This window comes from Osmia bicornis, chromosome 3 (assembly GCF_907164935.1).
Source record: "Osmia bicornis bicornis chromosome 3, iOsmBic2.1, whole genome shotgun sequence".
NCBI classification, from domain to species: Eukaryota; Metazoa; Arthropoda; class Insecta; order Hymenoptera; family Megachilidae; genus Osmia; species Osmia bicornis.
Genome location: NC_060218.1, coordinates 401,745 through 414,750, shown reverse-complemented (window position 1 = coordinate 414,750; position 13,006 = coordinate 401,745). Strand labels below are relative to the sequence as shown.

The 13,006-nt window shown below is 41.9% G+C and overlaps 1 protein-coding gene across 4 annotated transcripts; it reads left to right on the top strand.

Annotated features, from left to right (window-relative positions):
- Positions 1–83: 83 nt before the first annotated feature.
- LOC114876064 (radial spoke head protein 9 homolog) lies at positions 84–1,714 on the top strand. 4 transcript variants are annotated; one of them, XM_029187089.2, is made up of 5 exons: positions 84–319; positions 391–556; positions 624–912; positions 982–1,136; positions 1,626–1,714. In XM_029187089.2, the coding sequence occupies exons 1-5, from the start codon at positions 93–95 to the stop codon at positions 1,629–1,631; spliced, it is 843 nt and encodes a 280-aa protein (XP_029042922.2). In that variant the 5' UTR covers positions 84–92; the 3' UTR covers positions 1,632–1,714. The 4 variants fall into 4 exon arrangements, with proteins under 4 accessions (XP_029042922.2, XP_029042924.1, XP_046141142.1 ...); XM_029187091.2 differs by having other exon boundaries at positions 982–1,019; positions 1,626–1,709; XM_046285186.1 differs by having other exon boundaries at positions 624–1,136.
- Positions 1,715–13,006: the final 11,292 nt, after the last annotated feature.

Here is a 13,006-nt window from a genome sequence, read left to right as displayed (position 1 = left end):
TTTTTAAGATGTGAAAATCATTCCATATTCTCGATTGTTTTCAAAATGTTTTAAAATTCATTTTATTACCGAGAGAAAACGCACGCAAGAAGATGGAATGTTTCTGGTTATTGGACAGTTTAGATATGCTCGGTTATGCTGGAATATGTGTAGGAACAGAAAATTCACAATTATTAAAAAATTCTCTTTTGATACTGCAACAGGAAAACCATTTTCGGAAGTGTTACTATTGGGGTCAAATCTACGGAGTTCGAAGTGATTATCACATCGCATATGGTTTTGAGAAGGACTGCATGAACGGTCAAGTGTATTATTATAGGTAAGACTATTTAAATATGCATAATTAAAACAAAAAGAAAACTAAAAATAAAAACGAAACATTTGAATTAGTACGGATGGATTAAATTGGTTGTTGCTACCAAAAGCCAATAAATGTGCACGATTCTTAACGCCGCTTGCGATTAACAAATTCGAGGGAGATCCTTCTATAGTTACAAACGTATACAATGTAAATCCTCCGTTCCCGCCAAATGAAGACCCTAAGAAATATTACGACGTAAGTTGATTACATTTGCAAAGATGATAATTAAAGAAGGTAATTAGTAAAGTTTTATAAATATTAGGGACCGATTCCTAAAGAATTGAAAGAAGAAGATAGACTCGCAGCTACGGTGGAATTAATACGAGAAGATGCGGCAGTAGTTCCACGTGGTGCGTGGTTCAAGTGTCCTGATGGTGATTGCATCGAAAATTTAGGGTTTGAAGGGCTTACTATTAACGATGCTTCTTATTTAAAATCTTATTTGCACGCTCGTCCACCCCAACAAAAGTGGAATACTAATTTGCTTACCAGGCCCGATTATGATTACGCGTTAGATTTTTTGGATACAATTGATCTGGATGTCCCCCCAGGTATTAGAATAAGAACAGTTATTATAATTGTCGATTGTTGTTTTTCTGAAGTGTTATACTCCGTCTTAGGATGTTGGGACTTGCAGTTTCTACCTGGGCAACGATTGGTAATTTTACACAGTCTTTTTTGGCCTGGTGTGACATTTTATCATAAATTAAATAGTCCACATTATGGCTTCTTGTACTTTGGGCATGGGAAAAAGAATATGGATGTGGTTTTCATGGTATAACTACGAATATTACAATAAAGAATTAAAGAATTTATACGCGTGTCCTTTTTAAACGTATGTAGTATATACATATGTATTTAGTCATTTAATTACGCGAATACGTTAGATTCTTTTTTGTTTTCTATGACAACCAAACATTCTGTACGAAGTTAAATTTCAATCTTTTCACGCGTGTCCTGTGGTATGTTAACATATTTCATTTGATAAGTTTACAAGTAACAACAGTCCTAAAAAATAAAAAAAATGGCTCAAGTCGAGAGGATTATTGTTAGTAAAAATTTCCAGCATCTTGAATCGTGACGCGTGTAAGTCGTTGACGTAAGGTTATGAATGTTTTCATAAAACATTCTTTTCAGTTTTAGTTTTGATGTTGCAAAGTTTCACCTGTTTTTAAAGCGTTTTTTTTTTTTCATTACAAGTCTTATTCAAATAAATTAGTGTATGTATCGTTAATTAATCATCATCGTGTTTCATGTGGATAAGATTTAAAACACAGAAGCCTTGCCGCCACCTTTGCGAACGGGATTTGTGGGTAAATCAGTTGGCAGCTAGGCGCGTAAGATGGCAGCAGTGCTTCGCTGAAGGATGGTGAATTTGAACGCACAAGCGCAGTGACCGGCGTACTCGAGTGAAGTGTTGTTTGCAAGTGCTTGGGATCCGTATTTCGACAGATTTCTCCAGGATATTTTGGTGCTAACGGTGAGTACAAGCTTTCTTATCTTTTTAAACGTTTTTCTTTTGTTAGTAAACCTATTTTTGTCCGGTGATTCGGTTTACTTCGACCTTCAGTCGAAAGTTTGGTAACGGCGTGTCGCCGGGTGACGCCGGTTCTATGAAAACGTATTTCGTAGCACGTGGATCATAGAGATTTTTCAATTAATATATAAGATCTGTTGTGTCGGTTTCTGAAATTTAATATCTCCGTTAATTTTCGGCATTCCATGTCCGTAACGTATTCCCAACCTGATGCGTCTCGCGGTATGGAATTTTTTTTCTCGGTTGACAGGCGGGGCGTCAAGTTTCCGCTTGTTTCTGCACGAATTATGCGTCATCTGTCGTTACCAAATTTTCTTGTTTATTCCGTAATCGGAAATCAATAGAACAGATAGAAACCGATATTCGATCGATATTTAACGTTCCAAGATGGATGTAAACCTAGACAGGCTTTTGCGTTACGATTGTGCATCGGTTAATCTCTCCGAGTTGAACGATTATTAAAATTTCTCTCGCAAGCCATTATGTACAAACGTAATCGTATCGAAATGAAATATCTCACAACGTCGTAGTTGAAAGCTGTTCTCTTATTTATCATGGTTCGGGTTTATATTTTTATTTCGAAGTCTTGATACAATATGCGACGCGATGTTGTTCGATTCAAGGTTAGCTAGGTCAAAGAGAATTACGGGGATCTGTCGTTGTTGAACAAAAAGACAGCGTTCTTTCTCGAACGAGCCATTAAGATGGAAGAAATTTTGCTTTTCTTGTTTTCTGAGATCATCGTCAGATTCCAAATTTGACAAATCTTGAATAATTTTCATCATTAATCCTGTCCCCTGTCGTATGTTGTTAGTATGTTGTTTTTTTAAAACAGACAATTAAAGATGAGATCTGTTTTTCAAATTTCCCGCTAATTCTTTATTTACATCCGTTACTAGTAGCGAATATATTCGTATTTGGCGTTATGTGTATATTCCAGATTCCAGTTGCCAGCTACAAAATTAACAACGCGTTCATCTATAGATTGTCAACGACGTGTTAATCGTTTGCGTTCCAAATACATATGCCTTTCAGACACAGACAGTTATAGTGTCTCGATCGAGATATCTTACAGACATACGATATCAGAAGAAGTTCAACATAGAAGCGCAAAGAGTTAAAAAGAGTTTTCGCTAAAACGATCGCGGTATCGAGTTGGTTAAGAAGATCGAGACGATCGTACATACATATGTACATATATTCTTGTCCCTGCGGTTTTGAAAGCGTCCGCCTCTGTTACCGAGATTTATTTTCGTGCGACGAAGAAATCAATGACGGAGCCGATAACCTCTCCGCGCCTCGCGGCCATACAAGACCCCTCTGATCCCCCTCATTCCTCCGACTCCCTTTTATCTGATTCATATGCACGGCCGTACATGTGCAATCGTGTAGTCGATTCCGAGCACGGACCGCGAGTTCCGGTTCCTATTCGAGTAGTATCCTCTCTGTACACCGGAGCGTACCTTCTTTCTCCTCTCCTCTCCTTTTCTTTTTTCCTCGTACATCGTCGACGACTTTCGTGTCTGTCGCCCAACCAACAATATTCTTCCTTCCTACCCACTTACGAACATTCGTTTCCTTTACGCTATCGAAATATCATTTCTTTCTTATTCTTGGTTAATTCCGTTAAATCGCTTAGAAATGATTGCGATTAGAGAAATCTAGCGCAACGGTTCAAATAAAATTTCTTGTTATTTTAGTTAGAGTTGAGTTAGCGATATGTACATATTTCCGATGTATCGAACGCCGGTTATCGACCCCCTTCCGTAACGCTTTGACGCTCTTTCTTAATAGTTCACCTAACCGGGAACCAGTACGAGGCGAAATCTCGTAACGGGATTTAGAGTAAACCGTAAAAACCTCGTGGTAACGTCACGGCATTGACTTTCTTTGTTCCACTGGAGTAAACTCCTTTCAGAGCGTCCTAGCGACCGAGACGAGATGAGAGTACGTAAAAAAAATGAAGAGTGAACAAGATTTATACGGTGTTGGTATCATTTTTTTTTTTTTTGGGAGGGTTGGGAAATATGGGTTATCGAGGGTTAATCTCGGTGCATGAATAATTTGTTGCACGCTCGACGAATTTGTTAAAAGTTAACGTTCGTCAGCGGTGCAATTAAGTACCCAGATACGTGTCAAACACGGCTCTCGAATGACTCATTAACGTTCAAGTTGAGCGAGTCGCCTTCTTTTATACCGGCCGCGGCTGTACGACCGTATTATTGATCACGGTACGATCGTATCACCGAGCAACGATTCTCAACCATTGTTACATACCTAAATATGTACATTTAACCAGCATACAATTTCAGTTTCTTTTCTTTCACTTTACCGAGTATTACCGAGTAATCACGAACGTTTTCCTTTTTATTATAATAATTATGTATGTATTTGTTACGTGTCGCTGGTTGGTTTCTTTCTTTTGAAAATTTTTGTAGAAAAACGGTTTGTTTGATTTTCGGGATACGACGTAGATTTCTGCAAACAGTGTAGAAAACAGTGGTTCTCACGGTGGTCGATCGAGGCAATTAGGTCGAATGGAAAGCGTGATGAAGGGCTATAAATGCGTGAGAACCGTCCTGGGCGTTTAAGGCGCGAGAACTGGTTCTGGGCTGATCACTGGCATCTTCTTCCCAAGGCTCTCTTCTCGATGTTAAACACGGCAGAGATGTTACGAGCTCCTTGGACTGCCTGAAATTAAACGTCGGGGACAAGGAGCCCCCCGAGGACCGCCTTTTCTTCAACCTCCACCTCTTCTTCAATTCCTTTTTTCTCTCATTTTCTTTTCTTTCTTCTTCGCCTTCTTCCTCGTCTCCTTCTCTGACTTGACAGTCTACCTGGCGAACATTACGAAACTCTCCGATCGTTTTAGGCTCGATCCACACATCCGGTCCACTCTCGGATCGAGCTTTAAATTTCAGATGAAATTTCAGCGATCATAGAAAAAAGGGATACGAGCCTGTCTCTGTTTTTCGAATCGATATACATATGTATATTCAATTTATCTTCTCTGTTTACTATCGTCTGATCGTTCTTTCGATCAAATTTCTTTTCTGTACATATGTACATGTACTTATGTAGTAGGTATGTAAACAACGTATCGATGCTGTTTGTCGAAGATTCGAAACGTTGAGGAAAGGTAGGAGAAAAAGGTAGTAGATGTCGATGTATGTATGTATGTACATACATACATATATCGGGTCCCGGTCGTCACGTGCACCAGGAGTGATTTCTTCCATGCCATGGCTCCGTTGTCAAGTGGACAATATCTTCTCGTGTTACAACAATGTTACCGTTGCCGAACAAAACGACTCGCTCCGATCTTTCCTCTTGCGTGCCTCCGTCGTGTTATGCCGACGTTCTGCCCTCCCATATAACGCTCGAGATATCGCCTTTATAATTTATTGCGCCACTCAGATCAGCGAAATAAGTGATATCAAATTGAACACGTACCTACGCAACAACTGTATTTCAATGTATCATCATCTCTCACTTTTTTTGCATCTTTAATTAGGGGTAGGTGGGCTACCTACAAAAATCTATCAGTATTTCTGGTCAGGCAGTTTTTCACGTGTTCCGGACCAGAGGACAAGGGTGGAACAATGCACGATTCTTCCATTCTTCTCGGACAGCCGCGATGATTCTTCGTCCGATTCTTCCTTCCTGCTCGTCGGAAGAAAAAGAAGCTGTCCGTTCCACGCTCGACGCAAGCTTTCTTCTTCACGAAGAAATATTTTCCGGATAGATTTTCGGTTCGATCGGACACGTAGATTACGCGTACGTACTTACACTTGCACGCGGGTTGCGAGCGCGCTTTTATTCTTTGCGAGCAACGAGCCTGGGGATACATAGATGGATCACTGTACAGGATGTTTCATGCAATTGGGACAAGCTGTGTCTTTAAAAAATAGTTGCTCAGAGATGTTAAAAGATTCTATAAAACACAATTAAATGGTATTAAGTACAGTATATTCTTGAATTAAGTTGATGCATCAGGAGAGTGCAACCGCGTTTGTCCCAGCCAGTATAGGAGAGGGCTTACGGTGGCTGGAGAAGATCGAGCAAGCGAACACGAGTGAACGCGAGATGGAAAGGGGAGTATGGGGGTTATGGGGGCACGTTTCACACAAAACGGCCACCATAGGCCCTGGCAGCTGTTCACCATCCGTGCCCTACTCTCTATACGCTTCCTCTTCTCTCCCCCGCATTCTTAGCTCGGCTTAGCCTCGCCCTTAACTCTCCCTCGATGCTGATCGTACAAAAGTTCCTAGCTTCTCTGCTCCATTTCTCCTTTCTTTCTTTACATGTTGTTCAACTGTGTGTTTTTTTTTTTTTTTTTTTTTTTTTTTACCTACTTCTCGTGGACCGTATAGTGTCAGTATGTAGTCATGGCGCTCTCTAACCCTTTGCATTCGTTCTGGTTCATTTACATCTGCAGACATTGAACGCGTCAGGCACGATAAATATTCGAAATGCGTTATTTATGTATAATATATACATATAAATAATTGTCACCTAGATCCACAACGAGACTTCTGAATTTCCAAAGGGGTTGCTCGACGATTTAGTTCCTCGTGATTCGTCAGCGTAGATCGTAGGTAATCCAAGTTGAGGTTGAGTACCGTGTGCCCGGAAAGAGAGGATGGTCACGTTTATTACGTAATCCCGGACACGTGGTCGAAATACACTGGAGTTCTCTCCTTAGCCTTGACGAGACAGGGCCCCGGAACAGGGTACATTTTCCTACCGCATCAATTCTTTGCTCCACCAAGTTGGTAATTAGCCAATTTCGATTAATAGTATTCACTCCTCTCTAATCTTAAACCATATCTAACCTACTTTCCTTCCAAAGAACAACGGTTCGAGTAATTTTAATTAGGGGAAACGTATCGGTTATATGCCTTTAGCGTTAAACTCTAGAAGGCAGGTAATTTATAACATTCCTTTACATTGGCCGCGTTTACGATATACCACGAGGAGAATCGACGATGGACTGGTTATCTTCTACTCGCTTATTGTCGAGGGCAGACTATCAGCCCTCTGTTCGCCTCTCTTTCTCCATTCTAGATTTTTGAACCGTAACACGCGAAATATTCCAACGGAACGAGGGACGATGCGAAGTTTGCCTTCCTTGACTAGAGTATACAGTATACCGTGATGGTGGTTGTAGGTCGAGTAATATTGCCCGAATGAGATACACGAGCATAGGGCAGAAGTGGGTGTGCTAGAGAGCAGCGTGTCTTTGTGTGCGCGACGCTTGAAAAGCCGCCTTCAAGAGCCAACACAGTAGCTACATAATGGATTAAGCCACGTCCCCGTTGACGAGCCACGAACGGACAGGGAAAATCCGTGATAATGTGGTTACAAGGACCATTCTTCCTTCTTTTCTGCTAGTCCCTTTTCGTTTCGACGTGCCCCAGCCAAGGAAGTAAAAAAGAAAGGAAAAAATTGTTGGATCTGGGTGTCTGGGTGTCTGGGTGTCGGTTCATCTTCATTTCACTGCGATCGCTTTAGTTTATGCGGGGAAGAAAATGAGTAGTCTCTCTACTTCTCTGCTTAATAGGGTTTTCGGAAGTCATCATTGACTCGGCTTCCAGGATTCGAGGATTAATTCTACAGTATTCGCAATATTTCAAGTTTATTTGCCTTGACATCGCGGCAATGAACGGTTAGCAGTGATAGACGCAATTGCTGAGAAAATCATAAGGCAAGGGTCTAGACAGCAACGATCCCTTGACGGATCAATTTGTTTCAAAGTCCATTTGCTCGGAGGAAGTGGAAGAAAGATAGGAGACGTGGCTGCGTGCGAGTGTTGAACCTCGAGATTCGGAGCACTGGCCGCGTGGATGCGTATCGTCCGCCTCGGCTCTCTCGAAAACAGAGAAAAACGAGCTGCGGAGCTGGTAAAAATATTTATACGGCCAAAAATATCGGGGCTGCGACTTATCTGTCGAAATTACCACGGAGACTGGCCATTTTTTTTTCTTGTACGTTTCAAAATACTGGAACAAAGAACGCCTTGCTCGTTCATGTTCCTCTTTGCGATTGCTCCTTTTAACTTTCTGCCACGAATCAAATGGCGCTTTCGTTGAATCGATTGCGGCACGACCGTCGACCAGTCTTCTCGAGCGGTAGTTCCTCGTTTCGCTTCTAATTAATTACAGTTAATTACGTTAATTGGTCCGACTAACGCGATCACACCACTTTACACTGTCGCATTCCTCGTCTCGCATTGTTACGCTTCGTGTCTCGTGTGATCGGCATTTTTTGCACCCCCTACTTTGCAATGATTTTTCTCTTAATTCAGTATATTAAAATTGCGTTCAAGGAAATTGTGGGAGAAAATTTTATTTATATCATATGCACTCTGTATTGTATTTCGTGTACGCTTTGTATCGGGATAGAAGAATACCATTACGAGGGAAATGTAGTTACAGCTTTGAATTTCACGAATCGAACGAACGCGGGGGGTTGGCCAATATGTAGTCGGAACCCTTATTTGTTTTCCACGGATGCACCGTAACGACACGTGTTTCCGTATTATTTTGTTCCTACGATTGCAATGACCGAACCGGATAGTCGAAAAAGTATTCCGAAAGTAATAGAAACGAGTCGTTGAATTGATGGCTCAACGTCAATGGTTATCTGATAATTGAAGAACCGAGTACATAATACTACACATCGTAGCCGTGTTAATATCGAATCACGCGTTTGCATCGTTTCACTGTTTCACTGTTGCGCACGATGCCCGGCTTCGTGACGAACGTTTTCTCCAGCATGTTATAAATCATTTCATACGGTCTCGTTCAATTACTTTCCTCCTCGATCTCGCTTCCATTCCACTTTCTTTCTCGTCCACCGTTTTATTTCTCCCCGTTCCCCCTTCCCTTATCGGTCACGATTTTTCAAACGCGTCCATTCCACTCGATTCGAACGATTAATCTGCTTTAAAGGGAAGTTTTTTGACTTTCCATCGAGGAGGTACTCGATTCGATCGAGTGTCATCGAGTGTTCGACAAATTAAATCGAGTTGGAATTAATTTCGATCTCGAAGATATTTGATACTTTGACTACTGTTTAGTTTGACTCTTTTTCCTGATAACGAGTTGGGAGTGATTTTATTATAACTAAATTGTATAGCCACGTACAACGATGGCTTAGCGATTAAGGGGAAGTGATGTTTCCACTTTTAGTCAAATGAGTACAAAGTGTTAATACACAATAAAGGTAATAATTCATCGAGAAAAAATATGGTACTGTTTAGGGTAACTGGAGGTTCTGTCATAAGCACGATGGTCGAGAGGAACGTTGCCCATGGCTAAACAGCCGCTGTATCATTTCCAGCTGTACAAATATGTACAAGCGAATTCGGTAGCCAGCAGTAACATAGAGTCTGTTACAGCTTTCCAGAAGATGTTTGAGCGGTGTTCAAATTTACGTTTAATCGCATTGTGCAGGGATTACGAATTATGGTATTAAATAATAATGGCAACGGTAATGGAGTATTTTTATTTTTAACCGACTTCGAAAAAGGAGAAGGTTACTCCTCAGAAGGTTGCATTGTTTTATTCGTCTATAATTCAGTTATGCAGCGATAGTACTTAGAATGTGTTAATCGGTGCAAAGTCGTTTGAACGCCCACGCTAATCTAGCCGCGTTTATTTCCGCACGACCGTGGGACGTTGTCGTTTTTTTTTCTCTTATTTTTCCAACGTTCTCGCGAATGAATAAATGACCCGGCCGTTTAAACGCGACTACAATGGCACGATTATGGCGCGATGTCTTCGTGCCTTTGTGGCCGCCTTAACTCGATCAGCTCGTCTGGTGGTACGTGTTAAGATTAGAGCCTCCTGTGCACGGGCGTAGCCGCGTCTTCGTCGTCGTTTCTGTTCGCGCCTCTTTCAGGGTTAACGCAGACCACCCTAAAATAGTTTTTGTTCAAGGTGAAGGTTACAGTTTCGTTCTGGCTTCGAGAGGGTGACGAGTTGGCAGATTGAACTTCCAGATGAGGGTTGTTGTAGTTCCTGTCGAATCGAAGGGGATCGACCCGGTTACTCCGTATTCTCATCCTTCTTCGTGTTTTCCAGCACACAGTTACTCCTCTCGTAAAGCTACATATTTAGATAAACGTTCTTAATTTAAATACGTACGAATAAACGTCAGCAATGCGTCAAGAATGTAACGACGGCGACACGTTACTGATATATGCAAATAGACTTTTACATGGTCTACTGAGAGAAAACACTGAATCTGTTTTATCGTGTCATAAATAAAAAAGATAAAAAAGATAAAAGTCGAGCTTACTCGGAGTGGTGAACGTCGCGTAAAAGTAGGTCGAGCGCAAAAAGCGTCAAGCTCGACAAATTTTTAATGAAACGTTACGCAGAGCGGTACCTTGATCCCGTTGGGAGACGAGCAAAAGGTGTATCACCGTTTCTCGGATAGTCGGCTTCAAATACGAGGGCCTTAAAATAAGTAGCAGCGTGTGGTGTGATTAGTGTGACGGTGTACAGTCGGTATTCGAGGTTAAGGTTAAGGTTGTGAATGCGGTATCGTGGATACAAGGGATTTCATTACACAGATTTAAGTGGAATTTCAATTTTTCCGGATTTCGATGCCACAAAATCGCGTAAATTGAAACAGTGGAGCGTGAAAAGGACTCGCGAAGTCGCGTATCGAAAGTAATAAAAAGTCGATAGAGGGGATAAGAAAAATGGGGTGGCGATAAAAATTGGTTGACACTTCCCTAAGGGTGTACTGGCGGATTTCCATTTCACGGCGGCTACGTTCGACTAGCTCTTCTGAAGCGGGATGGAAGTTAAATGGGACCCTGAGCTGATATATTCAGGTTCCGGTTTCGCTATGCTCGGTTGAATACAGGGTTCACGGGTGGCACACCTAATGTGTATCCTCTATGCTCGTAAACGCGCAACATTTAAACTTCTGCTACAGAGCAATTTTTACTCTTTTTTTTTATTTTTCCTCCCTCTCTTCTGGTTATTTCAGTACTGCATTTATATGTACATATATACGCATCTCTCGATTTAAACAACTCCGAACCATTTTCGCTTCGCTTCGCTTTGCTTTTTCCCTGGCAAACTTTGCTACGTCTGCTATCAGGCTCGTTTATACAGTTCTGTTGGATTTTACCAGTGATCTATTTAGCTAAAAGTTCATACCTTTATTGAAAATCAAAAGTATCATTTCCAGTTGAATTTAGTTACCATTCTGGTATTCCTCTCATAATTTTTCTCTTTGCCTATCTCGCTGCACCGCCAGATACAGCGAGGATTCTCGTTTGTCTCGTTATCTGTTCGATAAACGTACATCGAATTTTATCGGGAAGCATAGGGAAAAATTCAGTGGATACTGTTCGATCAAGCGGTTTCGTAAGTTTCGTTGTCGCGCGTTGGTCGTGTCGAATGGTACGAGGGATGTTGGAACGTCGGGGGACCTCGTGTTTTCCCCGGTCGAGCAATTCCTTCACGGAGATACGGAGTAATGGAGCGTTTCTTTGGCCTCCATGACCTACGTCGTTAAGATATACGTCAGAAGGGAGAGAAGAGGTCTGTGGAAGGCTCGAAAGCCGCGAAACGATTCGAGGGAACGTCGTGGCTGGTTTCTCGACGTTGACGAGGATGTGCCGCGTGTGTCGCACCGCGGTACCGTTACCTACTATCTACAACTCCTTCCTAGGAGCCTTAGACAAATTTCCTACGAACGACCACCCGTCCAAACATTTCTTGGATCTCTTCTCGGATCTCCTCTGATGTGCAAACGCGCGAGAAATGTCAGAGATTCTGCGTTCAGTTGGCGTATGGTGGTCCGTAAATGCCACGCACACTATTGTTATTTCTATAATAGCCTGTGTCGTTGGCTGAGAGTCGAGAATGGATCGTTATGTAGTTTTGATTGACTGCCTACTGTGGGCTAGCAAATACTTTGAATCAATGTGAAAATCTATGTTTCTCTATCTTCCGAGTGTTCGAGTCAGAGTCCATTCACCTCAATGAAATATTACAATCCTGAAGTTGTTAAATTACTTATACTCTTTATTATTTCATCGCTTTCCAAGACCTAAAATTATGGCTCATTAAAATCGTCCGATCAGTCGGTCCCTGTTGCACTATAGCTAAAAATTTAACTCGATAAATATCACGAAACGCGTTAGATATTGCTTGAAAATTATCAAGAGAGAGAGAGAGAGTACCGAATGCCCGTCAGCTAGAGTTGTACGTACTTGTATTCGAGTGAGTCATAAGAACGACCGATAATCTTAGCCAGTGTATCGCGCGTGAATAGAGCGACTAGCAAAGAGAAGAAAAAGGGAATGTGGTGATCAAGAGAAGGTGGAGAGAGAGAGAGAGAGAGGAAAGAAACAGACGTAGGAGAGAAGACTGTAGCGGAGTGGTTGCCGAGAAAACGGTAAACTGCTCTGTGAGACCTGGTGAACGTTTGCGAATCCTCTTGGTCCTTCGAGGATAATGTCAGTCGACGAGATTGCATCGATCGTTGCTCGAGGATGAACCTTAAGCCTTGCTGCGACCGACAGTAGATTCAATCTGCTCGAGCACTCCTTTCGATACACCCTTGTACAAAACGGTTAACGGTTAACAACCACCACTACAATTCTATATGATTCTATATGAAGGAACAAGTAGAAAATTGAACCGGTATGCTATATCGAAACATTGATAGTGTCGTTTGATGCAATAACGCGAAGAATTCAATCTGGACGTTGTCGTTTGTTCGTACGCCCCTGCGTCTGACTTCTCTCCCGACTGCACTTTACCAGATTAAACGCGCTGCATCGAGCTACTGATGAATTTTAGATACATGGAGGGGAGCGCGAATAGAGAGAGAATTTCTGATAGTACGCTGCTTTTGCATTTGCACCGGGCTGTAATTGAAAATTATAGGGGAACGGAGCAAGATATACCGGGGTTGAAAATAGTGCAGGCAAAAGTGTAAAAGCTTGCAATTGTGGAATTTATTAAAAAACAGTAATAAAAGTTGAAGCGAGGGCACAGAATGCGTGGACGTACGTCCCTGTGATACTCGAAGGATCGAGAAAGGACGAGCAGAGGTCCTGGTAATTAAGGCGTTTC

Coding starts and splice junctions, on each gene's coding strand:
- LOC114876064 (XM_046285186.1), top strand. CDS start 93: ATGGAATGTTTCTGGTTATTGGACAGTTTAGATATGCTCGGTTATGCT. Junction 320..390: donor GGTCAAGTGTATTATTATAG/GTAAGACTATTT, acceptor CATTTGAATTAG/TACGGATGGATTAAATTGGT. Junction 557..623: donor ACCCTAAGAAATATTACGAC/GTAAGTTGATTA, acceptor TATAAATATTAG/GGACCGATTCCTAAAGAATT.